Source organism: Nannobrachium achirus (genome assembly GCF_963921795.1).
Source record: "Nannobrachium achirus genome assembly, chromosome: 23".
Lineage (NCBI taxonomy): Eukaryota > Metazoa > Chordata > Actinopteri > Myctophiformes > Myctophidae > Nannobrachium > Nannobrachium achirus.
In genome coordinates, this window is record NC_137830.1 from 29357753 (window position 1) to 29384959 (window position 27207).

General features: G+C 42.9%; 3 protein-coding genes across 3 annotated transcripts in view; 2 read left to right on the forward strand and 1 right to left on the reverse strand.

Moving 5' to 3' along the window:
- Positions 1–296: 296 nt before the first annotated feature.
- Positions 297–9555, reverse strand: LOC308308670 (phenylserine dehydratase-like). Its single transcript, XM_080754113.1, has 7 exons — positions 9486–9555; positions 8230–8410; positions 7223–7404; positions 3513–3643; positions 2652–2800; positions 2452–2541; positions 297–1508 (listed from the first exon to the last, which is right to left on the reverse strand). The coding sequence occupies exons 2-7, from the start codon at positions 8408–8410 to the stop codon at positions 1267–1269; spliced, it is 975 nt and encodes a 324-aa protein (XP_080610239.1). The 5' UTR covers positions 9486–9555; the 3' UTR covers positions 297–1266.
- A 390-nt stretch (positions 9556–9945) lies between these two features.
- LOC308308672 (mitochondrial tRNA-specific 2-thiouridylase 1-like) lies at positions 9946–20388 on the forward strand. Its single transcript, XM_080754118.1, has 11 exons — positions 9946–10095; positions 10878–11043; positions 13207–13313; positions 14177–14299; positions 15390–15562; positions 15980–16033; positions 16223–16289; positions 16748–16848; positions 17304–17448; positions 18077–18159; positions 19860–20388. Exons 1-11 carry the CDS (start codon positions 10014–10016, stop codon positions 19995–19997), a joined length of 1239 nt encoding a protein of 412 aa, XP_080610244.1. The 5' UTR covers positions 9946–10013; the 3' UTR covers positions 19998–20388.
- Positions 20389–23421: 3033 nt separating this feature from the next.
- The window catches only part of celsr1a (cadherin EGF LAG seven-pass G-type receptor 1a), a gene marked incomplete at its 5' end in the record, with an annotated part of 187771 nt that continues 183985 nt past the window's right edge, over positions 23422–27207 (forward strand). Inside the window, one exon of the mRNA XM_080754310.1 lies at positions 23422–26920. Coding sequence (XP_080610436.1) covers positions 23422–26920 — 3499 coding nt within the window. The remainder of the gene's footprint in view (positions 26921–27207) is intronic.

Below are 27207 nucleotides of genomic sequence, written 5' to 3' on the forward strand. Positions count from 1 at the left end.
TGTCAATGTAAAAGGAAAGAAAAGCTGAATATGGGAGGGGATACATCTTGTGTTTTTCATCTAGTGTGGTTGGATAGTTTTTCTCTTCACAGCACACATTGGACAAGAACAAACAAACAAACACTCTCTCCCAGTGGTTCTCATATTTCAAGGACCGCCATACTCTTGAGAATGTACTGTACTGAAGAACACCCTTTGAAGCACTATTAGCACTTCATTCATTCATTCAAGCACTAAATATTATTTTAAGACAGTTCCACATGGGATTTATTCTTCTACATAATAATTACAGGCAGTTTAATTCTTGTAAACAAACGACATTAAACACAATGTTCATTGTATGGCTTGTTGGTTCTCAATCATTCAGATGAAGCAGAACTTAATTCATATTAGACAGTTTTACAGGTGCTCATTGGTACATACAATTAAACCCATTGCATTCAGAGTTAGTTGTGATAGGGGGATGGATATATGGTACAGTATTTATACCCTACTGTCTGACTGGATCTAGTGTCTAATGTATTGTGTACTGTGTAAACGAGGGGAAAAACATACCTACCTTTATTGAGGTCTATTCAGTTACCAAGTGTTGGGATGCATGTTGTGTCTAATTTATAGAATAATGTCTGTCTAGTGTCTGAATGGATGTAGTGTCTAATGTGTGTCCTTAGTCTACTGTCTGAATGGATGTTGTGTCTAATGTATAATAAGGCTGGGCAAATGGGCAATATATCGAAAATGTACCTTCATTGAGGTATCAACATGCAAGGTATAGATACCGACAAAGATGGCTTGAAATGAGGTATTGGTGTATGTGTCAAATTAATCAACAGACACACTATGCATGCACATAGTACATGCAAAAAAGCATCCATCTGTAACCACTCCAGATGTGGTTATTTCAATAAAACCATGTGGGTTAGAGTTAGGGTGTAGGTAGGCTGTCTATGTGTAATGTGCATGCATGATGGATATGCTATTCATTATCTGGGTTAGGCAGGCAGTGGACCTAAAGCAGAAACACATTAAAAACTATATAATGCAATTGTACTAATATTGTCCGTGAGTAATATCAATATCGAGGTATTCAACGTTATCGAATATCGGCGGTTTTCCTAATATCGCCTAGCCTTAATGTATAAGATCCGTTCATAGATTAATCATGTTAACCAATACACAGGATGTGACAGAAAAATAATTCCTGACATTAAACTAGGATAAACACGTACATAAAAACATGGTGAATATAAAGTACCATGTTTGTTGTCAATCAGGGAAATTAGTGAGTTCATCTTTGCCGATGTTCCCTCCACTGAGGATGCACACTACATTCTTGTTCTCCATGTTGGGTATCTTGTTGTTAGCGATGGCAGCGAACGCAGCAGACCCCGAGGGTTCTACCACGAGACCTGACTTGTAGAGTGTGGACACGGCCGTCTTGATCTCTTCATCGCTCACCAGGACGATGGCCTCCACGTAGCGTTTGCACAGCTCATACGGCAGGGTGCCTGGATGACGCACACAACAAACTATGAATGAAGTGAAGAATGATGATGACGTCACTGAAAATGTGCCTAATGCTTCTGAATACCAAATGGAGAATCTCTCCAATACCAGGGTAACGGTAAGCTTCTAAGCATTTCCCAGTGAAATGCTGATGATGGCCAACAGGTCGACTCGAAACGTGTCCATTAATTTCTGTGGCGGCTTATTAAAGGGGAAGACCACCCATTTTCAATATTGAACTGTGTCATTAATATACCTTAGAGGAGTTGTGTGGAAATAGAAAAAAAGTTTCCCCCCTTCTGTGTTGCCTAGAACTGGAGGATTGATTTTGGGGTTTGTATTGTAAAGTACAACTTGATGACATCACACATTGTACTTTACAATACAAACCCCAAAATCAATCCTCCAGTTCTAGGCAACACAGAAGGGGGGGAACTTTTTTTCTATTTCCACACAACTCCTCTAAGGTATATTAATGACATATTTCAATATTGAAAATGGGTGGTCTTCCCCTTTAAAGACTTTTATTTAAACTTTGTTCTTGAGTGCAAATGGTTCCTTTGTGGTCAGCCAGTGATATCAGTCATCCATGATGTCAGTCGTCTACGACATCATAGACATCAAATTTGTGCAAGGTTTCAGTGTGATCACAGCAACATTGACTTCCATCATAAAATGAAAAGTGTAAAACATACTATGTGAAAAACAATAATGGAGGTACTTCTGTGGTCCTACTGCCATTGTGCACAAGATATTTGGCATTGATCAGCCCAGCGGTTTGCGACACACACATACCGAGATACTCAGGACAAGCCTCTAAATAAATAAAAGCTCATAGTCCTGTGATATCACAGGTGTACTTTTGTATGTGTTTCTGAGAGAGAGAGAGAGAGAGACAATATTTCACCAATCACTTCCAGTGTAGAAAAAGTTTAATACAGGTACCTGCAAAAGGTGGTGCAAGACCCGAGGCGATGCTTTTGGTGTCCATACCCACTGGCTGATTCTCAATGAAGCTTCTGTACATGGTGCATGCTGTATCAAAATAGAACATTTCAACACATTAAACCATCCGAATGCCTCACAACACCTTTATCAACAAATGCATAATCATTGTAATTATACCGAGTGTATGCTAACTGTACCTCCTTCTGGTTCTACTCCATAGATCCTGGTCTGATGACAGCCTGATAGTTTGATAGCTGCAGCAACACCAGCCAGCAGGCCTCCACCTCCACAACACACCACGACCACGTCAGGTTCCCCCATCTTCTCCAGAACCTCGAAACCTAGACTGGGGACACACATTTACAGAAGGAGCGAATGCATTCCGGCAGCGGCACCTGCCGGGGAACTGCCGCCGCACAGACCTCACCACACACCACGACTACATCAGGCTCAACACAAATCTTCTCTAAGGCCGGGACGAAAATAGACGATCTACAAGCTCGTGTAGATCGGCTATTTTCGCCAAAGTGTTTGGTGTGGAGGCAAAAAGGAGAAAATTGTCTGTAGTAAACAAAAAACATTCATGTCACTGATGATAGTGCTCTCAAACAAGTCTATGAAGCTACCGTATATTTCTAAATAATCGCCCGGGTTTGTGTTTGTGTTTGTACCCAAGACAAACGTATCTGTGTGAAGTAGATGGCCGTCTTTTTAGGAGACAGGATGGAGTCTATTATTTCCAATGGAAGAGTGAACACAGCTTCTGAGCGATTCTTTAGCCCTATGGTCACTGAATTAAATATTGGACCCTCACCCAATAGCCACGAGACACACAATCTTCGGAAGATTTTCATACCAAAATGGCTTTTTTCAGAGAAACAAATCAGGAGAAAATCTACTTTATTATCGACCTGTCTCCTACTAAACATAGGACATTTGCGAGATCTGCGGTCAGACTGCGCCCATTTGTAGGATTTGTGTACCATTTCCCCTCTAGAGCCTCCAATTGGGATGGTCTATCTTCATAAATTAACCATCCTTTGTTGTACTGACCCTACCTGGCATGACCTGCTATCAGATCCAGGTCATCATATGAGTGGAGGAAGGTCATGTTGTTCTCCTGAATGCAGCGGTTCACTGTATCCATCAGACATGACGTGGGCACTCTCTCCACCTCCACCCCGAAACTCTGAGGAATTTCACAAAAACAGACACAAATTAAAATGTTTTAATTCAAGTCAATTGACAATAAATACAAGCACAATTACAAGCACAGGGAAAATGTGTATATTGACACCAATTACACCAGTTTCACAGCACAGTGGTGCACATAAAAAAACAGTGAAATACAAGATTACTGTATAAACAGTTGACAGGACAGTTAATTGATCTGAGTATTACAGTAACAGTAACAAACAACATCTGATTTGAAAACTGAATAAAATGAGAGGCTACTCACAGAGGCTACTTATTATGTAACTCACACTGTAAAAATGATAATAGGACACAATTCTAAATCTGGTGGCTTTTGAAGGTGAAGTAAGCTGTTGTTGTTACTGGTAAGTAGAGAAAGGTATCTGCAATAAAGCAGACAGCCCGCAACACTCCAAGTTAGATTAAGGCTTTTAGGTGCACGGCTCAAAAAAGTATCATGAGAAAGAAGTAGTCGCCAGCACTCAAGGAATATCCTTTTTACATGATTTTATTTACCTCAATGCACAGTATACGGACGCGTTTCGGCCCTTCGGCCTTCCTCAGCGTTGCATGAATGCAAACTGGAAGTGACGTGTTTAAATACATTGTGTTACAATCATTGTAATTCGTTCCAGCTGACAAAGCTGTTATCACATAAAATAAAAAATATTAAACAACTTACAATACAATTGCAATACATGCTTTGGTACCAAAGACAAATCGTATGTATATCGTTTTTTTTTTTTTTTTTTTTTTTACAGTTGAATGTACAAAATACAAAAATACAAATCCAATACCACTTATAATGACAGTCGACTCCCTATAAGGTGGCGCCCCCTAGGGGTCTTGGACTGGCCAGTCCTATGGTTTGTGAAGACCAAAATGACACTGATCAATAGTGCTAAAAGTAGTAAATAGTAATATATAGAGTAAGACAATTGGACACACTGTCTTTTTAAAGCCTCCAAGTAGGAGCCTCTTAATGAACTCCAATGTATTAAATATTAGACAAGTATAAGAAAAGTAGTAAGTTATAATAAGAAATTGTTTCGAAAATTCTGCATTTACAGGAAGCAGCTCAGTAGGAGCTCTTCATTTAAGCCCTTAGCCTGTTCAGTCTGGAGGGTGTGTATCCAATATGCCTCTCGCTGCAACAAAGCTTTATCTCGATCACCACCTCTCTTTAGTGGATGAACCACTTCGATCCCCATGAACCGCAGAGTGCAGACGTCATGACCCACATTGTTAAAATGTCTAGCTACTGACGACTTTTCGTCTTTGTTTCGAATAGAACTTTTGTGTTCCGAGAACCTGGTTTTTATCTCTCTGATTGTTTTGCCCACATAACGCAGTCCACATGGACATTTTAATAGATATACAACATGTTTTGTTTTGCAGGAAATACGTCCCTTGACCAAGTATTTCTTCCCTGAGTGTGGATGTAGAAATGACTCGCCTTTGATCATTGCATTACAATGTATGCAGTTTTGACACGGGAAATTCCCAGAAGGTAACGTGGACAAAAAGTGTTTTGGGGGATTGTAGAGATCTGCTCTCACCAATGTATCTCTCAAGTTCTTGGCCCTCTTATGGGCAAATACAGGCTTTTCTTTAAAGGCCTGGCCTATGCTAGGGTCACTAGCCAGAACATGCCAGTGTTTCTCAATGGCTTGTCTTATGTCTCTAGAGACGGGTGAAAAAGTTGTGGCACACACAATACTGTTTGACTTTCTGGCTCCATGTAGTTTTGGAGTCAACAGTTTTTTTCTGTCCAGAGCTCTTGCTCTCTGTAGAGCATTAGACAGGATATCTGGCCTGTAGCCTTTGACCTCGAACCTTGAGCACAAGTCAGCAGCCTGTTCCTCGAAAGCGTTTTCAGAACTACAAATTCTCTTTATTCTCACCAACTGGCTATATGGTAACCCTTTTTTAAGGGCCGGGGGGTGATAACTGGTGTAATCCAGAAAACTATTACGATCTGTTTCTTTCCTGTATACTCTAGTATCCAGTGTTTCTGATTTTGTTATGACTACATCAAGGAAGGAAATTGACTGTTGACTGTGCTCCGAGGTAAATTTAATGGTGGGCATTCTACTGTTTATGTAAGACTTAAACTCTTGTAACTGGTCCAAGGACCCAGTGAAGATGCAAAACACATCATCAATAAACCTGTACCAACATCTTATCAGAGTAGAAAAAGGATTGTTATTGTGCACAAAGTCTTCCTCAAACTTCCCCATAAACAAATTTGCATAGTTGGGCGAGCAGGGACTCCCCATGCTAACCCCTTGGCATTGTAGATAGTAAGAATTCTCAAATTTAAAATAATTCCTATTCAGAACCAGCTTCATGAGCTCTACTAAAAAGTATGTAGGGGGAGTAGGGTTGTCCCTTTGATTCAAATAATATGCTAAAGATAACAAGCTTTCCTGGTTGAGTACATTAGTGTACAGAGCAGTTATGTCTAGACTGCAAAGAAAATCATCTGGTTGGATATTTTCTATAGCATCTACTTTATTTAAGAAGTCAGTTGTGTCTTTTAGAAAAGAGGGGAGATCAGAGACTAAGTCTTTGATGTGCACATCTATATATTGAGATAAGGGTTCTGTCAAAGATTGTATGCCTGCAACAATTGGTCTGCCAGGTTACTGGTAAGTACCCTTCTGCCATCTAGTGGCCTTTCTTTTAACTGCAGTGTGCACTGTTTGATTTGGTTTTGGCTTGTTTCAATTAATTGGATTTTTATCCACGACTTTCCAACGCCCCATAGTGCATTGCGCAGGCGCTGTACCGAGCTTCCGGCGCTGCAGCCGAGTGTGATCTACAAGCTCACAACGGTTGCATCTGCGACGCGACGTGAGCTTGTATGTCTGCTGTTAAACCGGAAGTGTGGTCCAAACAGGTCCAAATAATCTCCAGTAAACTCCCGCGGAAAAAGGTGGATAGATTTTCATTATATCCCTATTATATACGTTATGCCACGTTATTATATACATGCCAGGTTTGATGTCTACTTACTTTATAGCACATGCTTGCTTTCTTAGCACTCTTGTTACTTAACTGCGAACCCTTGTAGCACATGCTTGCTTTCTTAGCACTCTAGTTACTTAACTGCGTTGGTTGACTAGGGTGTATGTCTGTGAGCATCTGATAAATGACTAAATTGTCATGGTAATTTTAATAGTTGTGACAAACATGCAAGATGGTTGTCATGTAAACGTGACAGTAAATAGGTCGGAGGGGCTTACTGTCGGTATCAGCCAAGGACACGAGAGATGGATTGTTGAGGTGGAGTGCAACACCTGCCATCAGCTCCCAGTGCTTACCGCACAACTTTCCGCACACAAGCCGTGCTACTCATATACTGAGTTGCCCGGGTCCTAACCCAGAACCTTATGATCCAAAGGAATGCTCTACAGACTGAGCTACCCGTACATTTTATAAACATAACTGTACCTCGCTCGCTTTATAAAACTTGTAACATACTGTACTACAGTATCTTATAATATTAGCAGATATGACCTTGGTGTGTCACAGTTTACATTTTATCAGTAGATCAAGTCCAACCCCTGACCTGTATGAGAGTGGATCTGGATGTTGGAGCTGTTTCTGGCATCACCACTTTGCCCTTGGACCCGTAGTGTTTTGAGGCGTACGCAAAGGACTTCCCATAGTTCCCTGCAGACATGGTGACAAAATGGCCTCCTTTCTCTCTCCTGGCAAACTGATTGGCCACTCCACGGATCTTAAACGAGCCTGTCATATATAGAAAATAAAGAGATACGCACTGCGGTAATTAATAGAGACATTAATAAAGACAACAAACAAATTCTGCTATGTGTTGACTGCTAGATGAGTCTACACTCGCCTGGAAACCATACGAATGCAAAAAAAAGTTGTGATTGGATTTCAATCCCTCCGAAGCAGTAAGGGACCAATCAGAGTCGAGTATGCAAATATGCGGTGGCTTTATTATCAGAGGCATTTTTCTTTATCCGCCACTTGGAAATGCAGGTTCCATACAGAGATTCGAGACCAATATCTACGAGTGATATTAGTCTGGAACGCAATGTAGTTGTCAAAAATTGGTGAGCACAGTGCCAGCATATATATGATAATGATATATTACGTTTTTCAACGGTTTTTCTTTTTTTTTGGTCTTTTGTGCATTTATTGAAAGGACAGTAGACTGACAGGAAATGGGGAGAGAGATGTGGAGTGACACGCAGCAAAGGTCGTCGGGATTGGGAATACCCGGAAGTTATGCGGGAATGCCTACTGAGTGGCAAAAAAATAAGAAACTTTCTGGCCTTGACAGCTCATACATTCAAAAAGAAAAGACCTATCTGATTGCATTAAACAACGTTAAACTCACTTTGCCACTCGATTTGCCATTCACTCTATGCATGCGCATACCCTCTAATATACACAAATAATAAATACATAACAACAACTACACAATACAAAGCTTTAACCCAGAGTTACCCATGGCTCTATACCAGGCTGTCTCTTTTTTTGTTTGTAGCCCCAGAATAGTGACGCTAGGGTTTATGAGGTTAATAACATTGACATGATTGTTACCAGTTCTCTGCAGGTTCTCCATCTTGATGTGGATGTTGGCTGGGACACAGAGAGGCAGGGTGGTCTGGCTCCATGGGATCATGGGGGTCTCGATGACCCCCAGGGGACTTGCCCTCACCGTGGCCCTGGCTGCTCTCAGCAGCTCCAGGGTAACACTGTCAGCAGACACTGGGGCCCCCATCTGGGAAGAGCACATCACATGGTCCAGAAATCCAGAAAGAACCCCCAAATTGATACATATTAGCCCACAGTCCCACATTTGAAAAGATATGCCAGGGAGGGTTGAGGGACCCCCATATCTCTGCTGTCGGGCAGAAACCAGCTAACTCCAAAATGGTAATTTGTTCATTGTTCAAGAAGGGGGAAAAAAGAGTGTTATGGTGTGGTTCTATAGCAGTGATCCTGAACCTTTTTTAATTCAAGGCCTTTAGACCACTGAGATTTTAAATATCTGGGACCCCAAAATTATCAGTTTAAACTCTGAGAGTGAACAAATGGCACAAATGGACCTGCACAGTTCCATTTGTACACACTCAGAGTTACAGACCCACAAGGGTCCAAATGGTTTAAAATTGATTTTGCTGGGGACCCCTGGAACGCACTACCAAAGAACCACTGGTAGGCTGTAGAGATGTGATGCCAGTGAAACTGTGAAACGTTCTCTTGTTGCATTTACTATGTGTAATAATAGTGAAGATTAACAATCACTCATTTATAGCTTGATATCCCTTCAAACCTCTTCAAGGACCCTGGGGGTCCCCGGACCCCAGGTTGAGAACCACTGACAATATATCATAGTTTATGAATGATAAGAACAACATTGTATCTGCAATCTCAGAAAATGCAGATGAAATCTCTCTTTGTCTTGCTCATATTTGCCACAAAACAACAGATTTGTTATGAAACTTCATAAATGACCAAACTTGTGGACAACTAGAATAGGATAATCTACTTTGCAGTTTGCACATCCGATCTAGACAGGATACGGAAACGGCTCGTACGCGTGAATGTATGTGCGCGCGCAAATTACCGGATACAGAAGGCGGGCTCTATACCGGATCTGAGCACTGGACAGTAAATGGAAACCAGGCTTTCCAAAGGTTACGTGAGGCTAGTGGGACAACTGACCACTACACACATTAGTACGACTTTATTATTATAAGTTATATAATTTAAATGAAACAATACATAAACCGGTAAAACAGGATTCAGCCGTGTTTGGTTTCAAATGGATTTGCAATATCACATAGGCCTACCTTATTATTTGCATATGACTGACAGCTGCGCCCGCGAGATGTTTACAGCACTGCTGCGATTGGATTGGTTTCAACAACACTGTCAAAACAGCACTTGTACAAATAGGACTTCCGCTCATGGATTTCATAATAAAACCATTAAATAATGTAATAATTGTCCTTCAAATAAAACTCTCAAATTGAAATCATCATCATCATCATCATCATCATCATCATCATCATCATTCATCATCATCATCATCATCATCATCGTCGTCGTCATCATCAAATAATTATTGGAAATTAGCGCCTGCCTTCAAGGCACCAGTCTGAAACCTCCGACAGCGCACATTTCACCGCAACACCCAGAACGTGTAACCACCGTCACTTGTTTCCAGTCGGACCTAATCCCCAAACAGACTACAAACATGGCAGCCTACATGGCAGCCTTCATGGCAGCCTACACAAGTGTAACTCAATGTTTTATGACTTTTAGATTATGTTGCTAGTTCAAATATAGATATTTGTGAGACAGTCGTTTGTGGCAACATGGGTGTTATCAGACACGTGGTGTGTGCGATGTCTGGAGGTGTTGACAGCTCTGTTACCGCTCTGTTACTAAAACGAAGAGGTAAGAAACTACAAGAACAGTCTGTACCATTGAGGTTAATGACTTTACCAATGAGTAGATCTCTCTGTTTTGTGGTCAGTCAGTCTGTTAATATATCTGACTGCATGACCGTCTAACTGTCTGTGGCAAATAAAATATGGTTACAGAATAAAATAGAAATCTTCACATGCTGTGCCTGTGCAACACCCAATATGGACTGTTTTTTAGATGACAGGAATGTATAAATGGTGGACTTTACAATTAGTCTTGTCTTCATTATTTAAACAGGGACATTGAATAGACAAACTATTTAAAAACAAAACGAAATGTATTCTACAAGTGAGACAATGGTCCTGCATTGAGCTTTAGTAGCCTAGAAGACACAGCCATGTCATCCATAAGGATAAGGATATAGAATCAATATGTTGATTAAATGAAATAATCTTCATTCAAGTGCATTAATACAGTGATAACAAAGGCTGTTGGACTTGGAGCTGTTTGGGGCAGTCAGGTAGTATTAGCAGCACGCCATCTGGTGGACTCTTGTAATGCGCAACAGCAACCTTAAAAAAAATAAATGCAAATCATTGTAGTCCTTCTGTATTTGTAATATTGTATTGAGCCACCCACAGTGCATACAAGTAGTACAGATAGTATTTTATTAGGGAAACGGGCACCATATTTTAGTATCTTAACTTGTGTTAGGAATTTGGAGATGAGTCTTGTTTTACGTTATTTTGCTCTGTCCAATGCAGTAGCTTAAGAATAAAAACATATTTCTATGTGTTTGCTTCCACATGAAGGTTATAATGTGACTGGAGTTTTTATGAAGAATTGGGACTTCCTGGATGAGAAGGGGGTTTGTACTTCAGATAAGGACTGTGAAGATGCCTACAGAGTGTGTCAAGCCCTGGACATCCCCTTCCACCAAGTATCTTACATCAAAGAGTACTGGAATGAAGTGTTTAGGTAGACACATACATCCTTCTGTTCAACATGCCTTATAATACTAATAATTTATAATGTCTGTATTATAGAGCCTGACCGATGCAAGGTTTTTGCGTCCGATGCATCCCAATTTTGGGAGAATCGATAGACCACTGATTAATAATATTTTGACCAATTCTTTGGCACACACAGATTCAGGCACACAGATTCAGTGAAGGCAGTTCAGAACTTCAGGGAAACACCCCAAATATTAGTGTGTGCTGCGTGCACCATGTTTCAAAAATCACATATTGGGAAAAAATCAAACCTCGGTTCGAAGTGGAGCTGTGAATTTGAGCAGTTCCAGATCTATGTTTTTGATTCTATGTGTTTTAGATCTATGAATTCTATGTGTTCTAGATCTATAAATTATGTGTTCTAGTTCTATATTTTTAGATTGATTCTATGTGTTCTAGATCTATATTTTTACATTCTATGTCTTCTAGATCTGTGTGTGTGATGGGAGTAGACAAATACTTGCTTTATGCAAATGTAGCATATTTACTATTATTTGAAATAACAAATACTGTCCATAATAGGCCTAACAAACATATAACTTGAGAAAATATCTGCTTCTATTAGGACAGATTAATAGTGAAAGGACCACCACTCATCGAGGTGCTGCATGCCTGAAGAAGGTCTATGACCAAAAGCTTGCACTTTATTTAACATGAAGAACATGATTTTGCACACTTTTGAGTGTGCGGAGGCTCCCTTAAATCTTTCATTAGGACAGATTTAAAATAAACATTTATACTTGGCATTCAATCAATATCCCTATTCTAAGGGGATATTCACCAAAAGTAGCAGATTTACAAGCTCACTACAAGAACAAGATATTGATTGATACATTCTAAATATTATTCTGAGGCACCCTGGACTGGTGTTATTGGGCGCCCTAGTTCACTATGAGAAAGTGATTGAGAAACCCAGCTGTTATTATGATGTAGAGACAATGTGATGACTAGTTGGAGATGTGTGGCACACAAGCCATAGTCAGCCAGACCTGCCGGATTTCAGCCGGATTCGGGCCAAACCTGTTTGCTATGTGGGTTCTCTGGCCGTTGTTGCATGCATTCGGTGGTCACTGTTGTGTTGGTGCGGGGGTCTGGGGAGCACTGTATAAAGGACGTAGGCTACTATGTGCTCGTGTACAAGGTGGAGCGCTCCTGTTCTTGGGAGTGTGTTTGTCTGGGGCTCGCGCTGTCTAAGTACAGATGTGCCGTTTCAACGCTTCGGTATTTGCTGCGCGCGACGCCGTCAGCGGTAATATTGTAGTTGTGATTGTGTTTGTCTGCTGCCCCTTTCAGTCGGAGGCAAACCGACTGTCGGGAGGGTAATTAAATGCCCCGATTATCGTGTAGTGTACGGCCGCCTTTACTAGTCAATTTCGGCCGGGATGCGAGTCATTGTGAGCTTGTAGATTTGCTAATTGCTACGTTTTCTGTGTGTTCGGTCGTTCGAGCCGTGTGTTGCCACGTTCTCCTCTCCATGTGTTCGTTCGAGCCGTGTGTGTGTGTGTGTGTGTGTTGTGCGTGCGTGCGTGCGGTCGCGCATGCGCATATCCTGTTCAAACTCAACGAGACCGTTCTCACTTGACGGTGAGGACACGGTGAGGACACACATTGCTGCCTATGGGGAGCTCTGTTCCACAGAGCTCCAAAAAATCCGTATTGGGATTTATTTTGTCTTTAACCCCTACTTTCAACTTTAACTCTACAATGAACACACCAACAAGAACATATAAAATACACAGTCACACATAAACTAAACTAGCCCTTTCTCAAAGCTACAAGCTCACAGTGCAGCGTGGTGTGAGCTTGTAGATTTCCTTTTCCACCTTTTTTTAAGGTTTAAAGGTGAAAGAGATTGTCTTTTTTTTTTTTTTTTTTTAAGATTTGTTTTGGGGCTTTTATGCATTTATTGATAGGACAGTAGACTGACAGGAAATTACGGGAGAGATGGGGAGTGACATGCGGCAAAGGTCGTCTGGATTGGGAATCGAACCGGCGACTTCGCCAAGCATCCATGCCTATGTGGCAATGCCTATGACCAGTAGGCCAGCGGGCACCCCCAACGTGCTAATGTCTTTATAATGTCTGAATTATATCTGAAACGGTTTTTCTCCACATTCTCTTTTGCCAGTAACCTGTTAAAGGAGTATGAAAAGGGAAGGACCCCTAACCCAGACATACTATGCAACAAGCACATCAAGTTCAAACATTTCCACCATTATGCTGTTAACACGTTGGGTAAGTAGTAATACAGGAATGTACAGGAATGTTTGTGCTCAGGATCTTGAATTCATTCAATTGATATTTTTTATATGGTTGTTGTGTTTAAAAATATATCATAGGAAACAATGTCTGTACTTTGAAATACGCTGTTACAAAGGAGTGAGGGATACGTTATTTTTCTTGTCCCCTTGGGGAAATGTGTCCTTGTTTAATCCATCTGTTTATTGACATACTTCAAGAATGAATATCCTTTCACTCTTTCCATAATCATTGCTCAATTCAACAAAGTAGATCCATGTATTTTATGTCTAGTATTTACTCAAATCACACAATCAAGGTTACAATCCATAGGTTTTAGGTCCCTCCCAATGGAGAAGGGTAATTGCAATGATTGTTCAAACTACAATCAAGATGGCAGCGCATCTGATGTTCAATCTGGTGTGCTGTCTGCTTCAAATAACGTTATTGACAACCAGTAGATGTCCTTTATCATTCATTAAAATGAATCATGTGCAGAGCGCCGGGTGGCCTACTGTTCCAGGCGCATACCACTTAGGCATTGCCACATTTGCCTGGTAAAACCAGACCGCACAAAACCACCCCCTGGCGGTAGTGGTGAAACGAAATGTGTGATAGAGGCTGGCACCACCAGGCTATTGCCAGTGCCACATAAGCGTGGATGCAGTTTGATCCCCGATCCGGACGATTTGCAGCGTGTCAATCCCCAATCTCTTCCCCCCATTTCCTGTCAGTCTACTGTCCTATCAATAAAGTCATAAAAGCCCAAAAACAAATCTTGGGAAAAAAAAGAATCATATGCAGTCATAGGGACTCTTCAATTGCTAAACTCTGTGATGCTGCTGTTGTGGTTTGTTTAGACGCTGACGCCATGGCAACGGGCCACTATGCCAGGACGTCGCAGGAAGATGAGGACATCTTCCAACAGAAACACGTGGCTTCTCCCACCACGCTCTTCAGGGATCGCTTTGAGATCACAAACCGTACGTGTTGATCAACTTTGCTATATAACGCTTCTCGCACAGTGCTTGCATTCCATTGTATTGTACAGTAAGTCACTGTTTCGGGACCCATTTGTGGGTCGCTGACACATTTTTATGGGTCACGACGAGTGAATCGGCCTTAACATTCAGTTTTTAATTATTATTATTACAAAACATTTAGAAATAAATCCCAAATTGTTTATATTTTTCCTGGGGAGATATCAAATTTCTCTTCTGGAGCTCGAGCTAAAACGTTTGGGAATCACTGCTGTAAGTGACAGAAAACCATTAAAATATAGAATTAATATGTCTTGTAATAACAGCCTGTAGTTCTGCTATATTGGTTCAGAAATGGCTAAAATGTCCACTACACTTTCTCATCTCAAAATGTGTTTGTAAGTCAATTGAAATATCAGACGAATGAATATTGGACTCCGACTCACCATCATTTTACTTCTTGGATCAATGGCTATTGCTTTCGCAACTAGGATTTCTTAGGACTTTTAGTATGACGTTTTGGACACTATTATATTATATATATATATATATATATATATATATATATATATATATATATAACTTACTTTTATATGAAATGCTAGTTTACCTGGATCAACTCTCGGTTGGAAATATTGCATGTCCGAAACCGTTACTTTTCAGGAAAAGGAATAAAGAACCTGTGTTCCAATTAGGGAACAATGTAGCAATTATTTAGTCACAAAGCTCTTGTTAATACTTTTCGTTGTTTAAATATGTATAAAACCCTTACAGACTTAAATACTTTTTAACCACAAGTAGGTCATTAATATATGAATAAAAGGAAAACATAAAAAGAAGAAATATGGAAGATTTCGGCCCGACAGCATCGATATGTATATTTCGTGTTCATCTGCCTCTTAACCAGGCTTGAGCCTGTATGCATCACAAATTGTATTCAAGCTTAGAAATCCTTTATGTCTAAGCTTTTTGTATAAAAGACACCTGCAATCAGTAGAAATTTGATAATATTTTTTTAGGAAAGAGGAAGTACAACATGTAGCTTCCTGAAGGGCACAACATGTTAATTGTTTGGAACATTTCTCCCTGCCAGCGGTGAGGCTGTACAAGGGGGCAGACCTGATGAAGGACCAGACCTTCTTTCTCAGCCAGATCTCCCAGGATGCACTGCGACGGACCATGTTCCCCTTGGCTGGACTCACCAAGGACTTTGTGAAGAAGATGGCTGCAGAAGCAGGCTTCCATCACGTCCTCAAAAAGAAAGAGGTCTGTCAAAGTGATAAGAAAAAAGAAAAAAACTTTTGTATTAAAGTTCTCAGTCACCACGATTGATTGCAGTCATTTGGATTGCATAGAATCTTGCATGTCTTCTATGGAAGCATGTTGTGCAGTGAAAATAGCCAATGTACAAACTCTCAATGCATCACAGATATTGAGAGGTTGTACATTGGCTATTTTCGGTCATTATTTCAAGATTAGAGAATTTTTAAGTGGTCAAACTAGCAATATGTTCATAAAATCTTAATAGTTTCAGATATTTCAAATGAAAGCAAAGGTTGCAGCCTCAATCTGTTATTTCATACAAGCATTTTCAGTGGTGAGATTTTATTTTGCTATATACACATGTTGAACAATGTATTGCTATTAAAACATTACATTTGATGTTTGTGAATGTGTCTCCAGAGCATGGGCATCTGTTTCATTGGGGAGAGGAAGTTTGAAGAGTTCATTCTGGAGGTGAGAAATAATGTCATATTTTAACATCACATGCACTAAATCACCTTTATAAACATCTAATAAACTGAAGACATACTCATTCAGTCAAGAGACAGGTGCTCCAAAAAATACTTACTGAACTCTGTTATTGAGCTGTTTTTCTTCCTTTTTTTTCTTTTCTTTTATTTCAATCATATTTCCTGGTGCCAGTACCTAGAACCAAAGCCAGGGAACTTTGTTTCCATTGAGGATGGAGAGATAATGGGACAACATAAAGGTACCGTATGTTCTTCTTGACGTGTTGATTGTACAACACTATCGCACAGGCATCATTCCAGAAAGAAAGTGGTGGCAAAAAATAAGTTGCCATCGCAATCTTGTTTGCTATTTAACACATATGGCTAGAATGACATGCCCAAAATAAAGACGCCAGGTTGAAAGTGGTGATGTCTGTCTGTGGGTTTTATAAAGATTTAACTAAGGAAAAGTGTTAACGAGAGCTTGTGACTACGTAGCTACAATTCTTTTGTACAAAATACAACATATTTTTGTTGTCTTAGTTATGTGACAAATACAAAACAATATTATTGAACTCAAGTCTCCATGGCGTGAGTAATTAATAGAAAAAAAAGTAATTTGGGGGTTGAACTACTCCTTTAAAGCTTACCAAATTGGGGTTAATTGATCTTTGTAAAATGCAAGTAGTTTAGTTTTTTTGTGTGTGTGTCCATCCAGGCTGGTTCACCATGACCCTGGGACAGAGGGCCAGGATAGGAGGCCTGAGCGAAGCCTGGTTCGTAGTGGATAAGGACGTCACCACCGGAGACGTGTTTGTGGTGAGAAAGACATTATGTGGATTAATAAACACAGAAGATTTGATTGAGAATCATCATTTTGATCATAATGAATCATCAGTATAGACAATGATGTCCTCCTGCCGATATGATGTTTTGCAAATTATTGTATATTACTCCTTGTCTTTAAATGTCTTGATGGACCACAATGGATATATTGGATTATTGCGTCTGAAGGTCGCAGTATACCATGAGAAATGTCGCAGCTTGTCTCCGTCTGTGTCAGACAGTCAGTCAGTCAGTCAGTCAGTCAGTCAGTCATTACACATTTTTACAGTCTATGGGTTGGCCAGATGGCCAAGAATTGGCGCAACCTTGCATGTCGCCCTGAGGCGTCTTACTAGTATTGGATATATTGTGTTTTTTTGCACCTTTTGTATAAATCTGTACCACTTTACCTTTTTTTGCAAACAGTTAATTAAGTTTGATCAAATCAGGGTCCTGCTACCAATCACCCGGCTCTGTTCCGTGACACGGTGCGGACAGACCGCTTCCATTGGCTGGCGGTGGACCCGCCCCCTGAGCTGATCAGGACCAAGATGATGGAGTGTCACTTTAGATTCATTCACCAGGTGCCTCTCGGTGAGTCCCTAGATGGAAGAATATAATACTGTATATAATAATACATTTAAGGTAGGCTTGTGATTTGTCAAAAACAGGATCTAAATGTCTCAATGGAAGAGTAGTGAGACCACACTGATGTACTAGTTACAGTATATTGTTTTAATATACATAATAAACCTATGTTTTCATTGCCAAAGCGTCATTGCACTCTACCACACTAATAAGGAAAAGAAAGAAGAAGAAAAAATGCATATTTGCCATTTTTACACTTTATTAATTTTACACTCGGTGTCAGGGAAGCCCAAAACGAGAGTGAATGCCAACAGAACAGTATTGCAGGCCATTTTGGCAATTCTTTGATTCTACCCACACGATTTGCTGTACTGCTCATTCCACGAATGCCCGATGTTTACAAGCTGTACCACCTTGTAAAGGTGACTAATAAACGATAAAAAATATATAAAACACAACACCAATTGGTATTATTAAAGGGGAGATATAATGGACCGAAGTTTATTTCCGAACCCTTTGTGGGTAGTTTATATACAGTACGCTCACAACACGATGCATTGAGCTTGTTAGGACCATAGAGTTCAAGTGGTTAAACACTGTGTTGTCATAGTAACAGAATACATTTGCTCTCCAGTTCCCTGCACTGTGACTCTCAACATGGACGGCACTCTGTGGATCATGCTCTCCCAGCCAACCAGAGCTCTCACTCCTGGACAGGTAACCACTCAGTGTTGATTTTGAATTAATTTAATCATAGTCTTTTGAATCGGATTTGATTTAATTTTAGTCATCTGAAAGGTTTTAGTTTTAGTCTAGTTTTAGTCGACTAAATATCATAAGATTTTAGTCGACGAAATCAATTTTTGGCGGGCCTTGATGGCAGTCGTAATGGCAGATTTTACTCTTGGTGAAAATAGCCGATCTACAAGCTCACAACTGCGATGCATTGTGAGCTTGTAGATCTGCTATAGAGGGTATGCGCGTGACATCATCATCATACCCGGAAGTTATGCGGGAACGCCTTCTGCGGGAACGCCTTCTAACACTCCACTAGTCCCTCCCTAATATTTTAGTATAGTTATTTGTTGAAGAAATTGTCAATATATTTAGTCTCAGTTTTAGTCATCATAGCTTAGTTTTTATTTAGTTTTCGTCAGTGAAAGATTTTTTTTTGTCATAATCTTTATTGACAAAATTAATTTAACGTTGAACCACTCCTCTGACTGGCTGAGAGTACATAGTGTAATCACTGTAGTGATGTTTTTGTTACGCTAACCTGGAAGTTACCTCGAATGAGGTTTCCTATACGGGCCGATACAATCTCTGCCTATTATTATTAAATGTCTTGTCAAAAGTTGATATTCCAGCCTGAGGGTGGCCGCTCGGATGCTGGAGGATAGGTCATGGGGTCATGTTGCTCAGGAGTCAGGACCCTCTGGAACCTCAACGATTGTGGGGTCCCCCATTTAAATGACTAGTATTTAGTAAACGATTGGTAGGAGCAGAACTGTTTAATACACTAGTCGAGTAGCCATGCTCAACCCCAATCTACTCATTAGCTTTTGAGATGTCTTGTGTGCAAGTGGAATGTTTGGCCCAAAGGTGGTGCTAGAGGAAAGGCCATTTGGTTCAACAAAACCTGTAGTGGTCTTCATCTCGGGAGCATGAAGGCCCACAGCTAATTCCATGAGAAACAATCCAGTGTTAGACTGTGTGAGTGCTGAAAGGTTTTGTGGTCAATGCGTCTCAATAAAATATAATCTTAATGTTACAGGGGATCATTTGATTGAATGTTATCAGACATGATATCAAAATGTTATCTCACAGCTCAACGTTATCTCTCAGGACCTCTTGATAAAGGGCCTGCCTGATTGACTTACCACTAGTTACACTTTACACAGTGCTACCTGTAATACACAATGGCCTGTGGAACTGAAAGTTCCTATGATTAGCCGTAGTTGCGCTGTTCTGGCACCAGAAGCAACATGTTCTCCATAGGATTCCATTCATTTCCCCCAAACTTTTACATTTTATTTTCTTACCTTAATAAACATAGTCATAAATACTTTATGGTTCCTGTCGCTAGTTTAAAGCCTTGTTTCAATGCGTTTTGTGAAAATATGGTGCAATTTATGTTATATTTGATATTATAGCAGGGTATGCTGTAAGAGGGGCTTGTGATCATAGGCTTGTGATGATTCTTCTTCGTGTGCTTTATTTTCTGTAAGCTCAAGACAATGTCCAATGTATCCCTTCAAACTATTTGTATCTTGTAAGCCACTTCTCTTTGAAAACAATATTACTCATCAGTCTTTCTGGGCTCCTGTCCACAAGGATGAGAGTGGTTGTGCATACGTGTGTGCATGTTTTCATCCTAACTATCCAGTTCACCTCTTTCACTGTGTGTCTCTCTCCAGTTTGCTGTGCTCTACAAAGGAGACGAGTGTCTCGGCAGTGGGAAGATCATTCGTCTGGGCCCCAGCGAGCACACACTCCAGCGGGGCCGAGAGCGTATGATAGCAGCCACACAGAAAACCCCTGAACCAGCCAGTTGAGAGAGGCCCTTTGCTTCCCCTAAAAGACACAATGGTGGACAATACACCCTGAGAAATCTTTATTATTAGGCACAACTCACTGTTCACTTAACGCTGTGATTTATAATACAGCCTATGGCATTGAGTCACTATGTGACAGAATGTTTGAATGGACCACTTACCATCTGGACTTACAGTGTGGTACAGGGACATGCTGGGCCCCTGATTCAGCCCGGGATAAAAGAGTTGTAGAGGCCCTCATTGCGTGCTATAGAGAGAGATCTCTATAGTGCTACTGCTACTCAAAGATTTGCCATTTCAGATTATGACAAGGGACAAGCCAGTGGGCCAATTACATGAGTTATATTTCGTCATTGTAGGGTGGAAACCTTGTATGTCCAAACCCGTTTTAAAAATGATTTAAACTAGTGAAAACAGGTGCGAGGCGTTGTGTGCTTGTAGATCTGCTGTTTTCACTACTTTTGTGCGACGGCCTTGTATGATGAAGCATGGCTTTGCTTTGCGAAAAAATGTACACATTTGAAACTTGGAGATACAAGTTTCTGCCCGACAGCGACGATTTACTTTGTTGGCCGCCCAGCCCCCAAAATGGAACGAACGCCGACATTTTATTTTTATTTTTTTCTTAATAAATTGGGCTAATAAAGAAAAGTGCCTTCAAACTCCTTTAATAACTTCATAAAAACACAATATCTTCCCATGTACAGTATGATACTTGAATAAACTGGACGTGTGTTTAGATTAGACTTTTCTTTGGTGATAAACACCTTGAGAGGTGTGCTAAACCACCTGAATTCTGTTGTACTGTACCTATTCTATGCATGTCATATTAGACGATCATTCAGCGAAAATAACAGATGTGCATGTTGTGGCAACTTGTAGATCTGTTATTTTTGTTTAATGCTAAACTAGAAGCTGCTACGGAGACTTCTGTTGTGAGGTGTTGTGCCAAACTACTACATGGTGTTCCAGTCTTCTTTGCGAGTGTCTCAAATTCATGGGTGTCTCACACCCCGTTAGCCTTCGAGGAATGTTACAACCTTGTTACACTGAGGTCTCACTATCAGCCCATTGGACAAACTGACTTTGAAATCAAGCATTTTCAGTACAGTTCTTCCCATTCAAACTGGGATTTGAAACTCCCCAGCACAAATGTACAATTCCCCTAACTGACCAGAATTCATAGGCCCTACATACGAGAATCTGTATTGTATTGATGTGATCACCCATGCTGCTGTTAATTATTTCAAATGTCACTAGAAAAGTGACATTTTGTACTTTTAGTCATTTTAGAAAATCCTTGTTTTGAGGAAATAACTTTTTTCATGAAGTTGTAATTTTGGATTAATGGACTTCTTTCCTGTATATAAACCCAACGTGTTACTAATTGATTGTGTAAATTAAACCCAAGGGAATACACTTACTATGGAGTATTGTTCATTTATTGTTCATAAATGGCCATTCTGTCCTTAACCGCATAGCTCTGAAATGAACAGGTGCATTCTTGTACACTCAATTGACCACAAGAGGGCACTATTACATAAATTAGCCTTCATCTCATCATGACATTTACTGATAAGCATACCACATTATAGGCTTTACGCCTACAGCATGTTACTTGTGATTAGCAGCATACCACATGGGCTTAAATGTGATATAGACAAAGTTAAGTCTTTATAATTGTCGTTATTTGTTTAGGATTCCTATGCCAGATTATGAAATGTCCTTACGGTAATTTGCCTTCGTCAATCGTCATATGGTTTTATTTATTGGGATAAGTAGAATGCCCGAGTTTCTGTTATGAAACCTGCACACCATGACTGCGACAGGTAATGTAGATAATGCATAAAATTGCATGTTTGAGATTTATAAGGCTCCATTTATAGGCTATTGTTTTTATTGGATGTTACTGCAGCCTCTAGTTGACACTTAGTCTTAGCCTATAGTGTTTCTGTGTGAGAATTAATGTTTGAGTGAAACTCATATTTTGACTTCGAGTGGAGTGACTCAAATACATTTACATACTATATCAGGATAACAGAGAAAATCTCCCTGCTGTGCTGTGTAAAAAGTGTCCCAGTGATGTACACTAGGCCTCAAGTAGAATGTAGCCTACCTTTGTTTGTATTGTTTGTATACTTAGTATTTCTTCTTTTTGGACGTTAAACTTCTAGGCTACTCCAGTAGGCCTATCTCTCAAATATTAGCCTAAATAGAACCATATGTTTTGCTGCACTGCAATGATTTGACACAATTGACAGATTTGATTAGGCTAATTTGGCATATTTTAGATTCATAATCAAATATAGGCTATATTAACTGCATACATTATGATGTGTTATTATTAATCTACCCAGCAGCAAGTAATTATAAATCAGCCCCACCTTTGCCAGCTATACAACATTAAAGTGATGAACACATAATGCATACCATGGAGGCATGGACCATATCGGTAGGTCTACTCAATTCATTATGTGCCTGCAAATGTAAAATTTTCTACATTTCTTCTGGTTTAGTGCACTTTAATGTGAAAAGTGTGTGTGTGTGTGTGTGTGTGTGTGTGTGTGTGTGTGTGTGTGTGTGTGTGTGTGTGTGTGTGTGTGCGCGTGCGCGCGCAAAGTTATAGTAGGCTAGGCCTACCTACCTATGTAACCTAATTATAACATGACAAGCTAAACGGACATTCAGCATAATGACTACTTTAACTTTTGCTACCACTTTGAACCCACTGAGTTGCCTCATGTCAGATTGTAACTTGTGCGCCCCCATCCCATCCACACCAAATCTCTTTGCCAAAAATAGCTTCAAGCTACGAGCTTTTTGAGCTTGTAGATCTCCTATGTGGGTAATAGCGCGCGCGCGCGCGCACACACACACACACACACACACACACACACACACACACACGCACACGCACACGCACACACACATGCACACACGCACACAATATGGATGCTGGCTCAAAGTTGAACACTTTAGTGCTTTGACTTATAGGCCAGTGGGCTACCACTTTATGTGCAGTTCTTTTCAGAAAGTAATTTCTAAATGGCTATTATTGTTACTTTTACTTTTACAGATCAGAGTAGCTTACTTCTGCCTGCACCACTGGATTTGACTGTGAGCAGCAGGTTATGTTAATCAGCCCCCGAGGAGTGGGGGGAGGAGAGGAGGAGGAGGTACTCGGAGAAGTGCGGAGCCATTTTGTACTCATTTGAAACTTGCCGTGGGATAACCAACACCAGCACGGCTGTTATTGCGCTTCCCCGGATCTCTATGGATACACTTTGAAACACCATGAGGAATAAAAAGAGGAAGACTTGATGTTTTCTATTTTGCGTTTTTTTACGCGGAGGTGTTTCGATGAAGTTGAACGGGATTTGTTCATTCTTTTCAAACCATGGAGTTATTATTATTTTCTTCACACATGTATTGGCTGTGGGTCTGTGCTCTGCTCTGTCGCTACTCGGTGGGAGGCTTGGATCTGCACCTCTCGGAGACGCTGCGTCCCGGGACGGTCGTGGCCAACCTGTCACTTGACGCGCCGGGCTGGACATACACACTGGACACAGCTTTGACCCCCGAGTCCGTCCGGGAGCTTTTCCTCGTGGGGCGACAGGACGGGCTGATCCGCCTGTCGCAGAAGAAGGTGGACTGTGCGCGCACGTTTCGGAACCCGGCGCCTGTTTATCTCAGGACGACGACGGGCTCCGCGGCGTCTGGAGATGTGATCGTGACGCGTTTCAACGTGTTCGTCCACGGCCAGGACTGTTTTATTAAATACAAGCGAAAGGACGCGTCGGGTGAGGCCGACATTCACATAGACCTGGACGGGACGTCCTGCCTCACGGCAGCAGGTAAGGTGCCGGTGAACCTCACAGAACTTTTGCCCGCTTTTATGCGCGACGCAACGCTTTCTGACTCCGTGTGCGTGGGCAAAGGCTCAAGCTCGGTCGTCAGGCACGGCAGCGTGTTGTTGGTGAATGACTTGTGTTATAATGAGAGCAGAGGAGGACAGCTGGACGTGCACTGTGCGCTGCGCGCCGGAGGAGCGCCGAGGAGCGACCTCATCCCCGTCTCGGTGCGTCTTGGTGTGCGTCTTGTGACGCAGGATACGCCGCGCAAACGGAGCCACCGACGGAAGAGGAACGTGAACATGCCTCCGCAGTTCCAGCTGCCCAACTACCAGGTGTCCGTGCCCGAGAACGAGCCGGCGGGCACGCGCGTCATCAACCTCAAAGCCACAGACCCGGACGACGGCGAGGCGGGGAGGCTGGAGTATGGCATGGAGGCCCTGTTTGACAGTAGGTCCAATGACTTTTTTGTCATCAACCCCCAGACCGGCAGCATAACAACGGTGCAGCCTCTGGACAGAGAGGTCAAGGACACTCACGTCTTTAAGGTCATGGTGACGGACAACGGCGTCCCCAAGCGGTCCGCCACGTCTTACCTCACCGTCACGGTGAGCGACACCAATGACCACGGGCCGGTGTTTGAGCAGAACGAGTACCGGGTCAGCATCCGCGAGAACGTGGAGGTGGGCTTCGAGGTCATGACCATCCGGGCCACTGATGGGGACGCGCCGTCCAATGCCAACATGATTTACAAGATCGTGAGTGGGGACAACTCTGTGTTCGAAATCGACCCCCGCAACGGGCTCGTTCGTATCCGAGAGAGGCCCGACAGGGAGACCAAGGCGCAGTACCAGCTCATCGTTGAGGCCAATGACCAGGGCAAGGACCCTGGGCCCCGCAGTGCCACCGCCACGGTCAACATCTCCGTGGAGGACGAGAATGACAACTACCCACAGTTCAGCGAGAAGAGGTACGTGGTTCAGGTGCCCGAAAACGTGGCGGTCAACACCAAGGTCATACAGGTCGAGGCCACGGACAAAGATGAGGGCATGAACGCTAAAGTCCACTACAGCATCATCAGTGGCAACGTCAAGGGTCAATTCTACATTTATTCGGACAGTGGGGTGATCGACGTCATCAATCCGCTGGACTATGAGATTCTTCGGGAGTATAACCTACGGATAAAGGCCCATGACGGTGGCAGGCCTCCGCTCATCAACGGCACGGGGATGGTGGTGGTCCAAGTCGTGGACGTGAATGACAACGCCCCCATGTTCGTCAGCACCCCGTTCCAGGCCACCGTGCTGGAGAACGTGGCCATCGGCTACTCCGTCATCCACATCCAGGCCATCGATGCTGACTCGGGAGAAAATTCCCGTCTGGAGTACCGGCTCACCGACACCACGCCTGGGTTCCCGTTCATCATCAATAACAGCACTGGCTGGATCATGGTTGGCGTCGAGTTGGACCGCGAGACCACAGAGTTTTACACCTTCGGTGTCGAAGCCCGTGACCACGGTGTGCCCACCATGTCCTCGTCGGCGAGCGTGAGCATCACGGTGCTGGACGTGAACGACAACGTGCCCACGTTCACCGAGAAGGTCTACGCGCTTAAGATCAACGAGGACGCGGTGGTGGGCACCAGTGTGCTGACGGTGACGGCCGTGGACCGCGACGTCAACAGCGTGGTGACGTACCAGATCTCCAGCGGCAACACCCGCAACCGCTTCGCCATCACCAGCCAGAGCGGAGGCGGCCTCATCACCCTGGCTCTGCCTCTGGACTACAAGCAGGAGCGCCAATACGTGCTGACGGTGACGGCATCGGACGGCACGCGGTATGACACGGCGCAGATCTTCATCAACGTGACTGACGCCAACACGCACCGGCCCGTGTTCCAGAGCCCCAGCCACCAGGTCATGCTGAGCGAGGACCGGCCCATAGGCTCCACCGTGGTGGTGATCAGTGCCACCGACGAGGACACGGGCGAGAACGCCCGCATCACCTACATCATGGAGGACAACGTGCCCCAGTTCAAGATCGACCCGGACACGGGCGCCATCACCACGCAGATGGAGATCGACTACGAGGACCAGGCCTCGTACACGCTGGCCATCGTTGCCCGGGACAACGGAATCCACCAGAAGTCCGACACCACCTACGTGGAGATCATCATCCTCGACGCCAACGACAATGCCCCCCAGTTCATCAGGGACATGTACCAGGGGACCGTGCTCGAGGACGTGCCGGTCTACACCAGCGTCCTGCAGATCTCCGCTTCGGACAGGGACTCGGGCTCCAACGGCAGGCTGAGCTATACCTTCCAGGGCGGCGACGACGGCGAAGGGGATTTCTTCATCGAGCCGTACTCTGGCATCATCAGAACCGCCCGCAAACTGGACAGGGAGAACGTGCCCGTGTACAACCTGAAGGCCTTCGCCGTGGACAAAGGCGTCCCCCCTCTGAAAGCGGCGGTCAACATCCAAGTGTCGGTGCAGGACATAAACGACAACGCGCCCGTGTTCGAGCGGGACGAGCTCTTCATCGACGTGGAGGAGAACAGCCCCGTGGGCTCCGTTGTGGCACGGATCAGCGCCACGGACCCGGACGAGGGCACCAACGCCCAGATCATGTACCAGATCGTGGAGGGCAACATCCCGGAGGTCTTCCAGCTGGACATCTTCAACGGGGACCTCACAGCCCTCACAGACCTGGACTACGAGGCCCGGACGGAATATGTGATAGTGGTCCAGGCCACGTCGGCGCCGCTGGTGAGCCGTGCCACTGTGCACATCCGCCTGGTGGATGTCAATGACAACGTGCCCATACTGCAGGATTTCGAGATCATTTTCAACAACTACATCACCAACAAGTCCAACAGCTTCCCGGCCGGAGTGATCGGGAGGGTGCCGGCGCGCGACCCCGACGTTTCGGATAAGCTGCGCTACGCATTCGAGACGGGGAACGAGCTCCAGCTGCTGCTGCTGAACGAGGACACCGGTGAGCTGAGGCTCAGCAGGGACCTGGACAACGACAGGGCCCTGGAAGCACCCATGAGAGTCTCTGTCTCAGGTAAGATCAACAACTTAAATGTCTCTCCATTTCTGACCACCCCTGCATAGAGCGAGACCTAGAGCCTGCATGGGTTTTATTATTTGTCTTTTCGGTGGTGTTTGAACATTTTTTTGTTTAACTTTGTCTTCATTTTAGATTGCACAAATTAAACAAAAATGATAAGACACTCCAAGGCGTTTGAACAATTTCAAAGCTGCCCTCCCTATTTTACGGGTAACACTTTTCAAAAGTACATAATAATAATAAAATTGCAGATCTACAAGCTCACAATGTGTGGCATATAT

What these genes read in the sequence shown, in the direction of transcription:
- LOC308308672 (XM_080754118.1), top strand. Translation starts at nt 10,014, where the DNA reads ATGGGTGTTATCAGACACGTGGTGTGTGCGATGTCTGGAGGTGTTGAC. An exon ending in TACTGGAATGAAGTGTTTAG is followed by an intron (nt 11,044 to 13,206) that starts GTAGACACATAC and finishes CTCTTTTGCCAG; the next exon opens with TAACCTGTTAAAGGAGTATG. An exon ending in GATAATGGGACAACATAAAG is followed by an intron (nt 16,290 to 16,747) that starts GTACCGTATGTT and finishes GTGTCCATCCAG; the next exon opens with GCTGGTTCACCATGACCCTG.
- LOC308308670 (XM_080754113.1), bottom strand. Translation starts at nt 8,410, where the DNA reads ATGGGGGCCCCAGTGTCTGCTGACAGTGTTACCCTGGAGCTGCTGAGA. An exon ending in CCAGATCCACTCTCATACAG is followed by an intron (nt 3,644 to 7,222) that starts GTCAGGGGTTGG and finishes GAAATTCCTCAG; the next exon opens with AGTTTCGGGGTGGAGGTGGA. An exon ending in CTGATAGCAGGTCATGCCAG is followed by an intron (nt 2,801 to 3,512) that starts GTAGGGTCAGTA and finishes GTGTGTCCCCAG; the next exon opens with TCTAGGTTTCGAGGTTCTGG.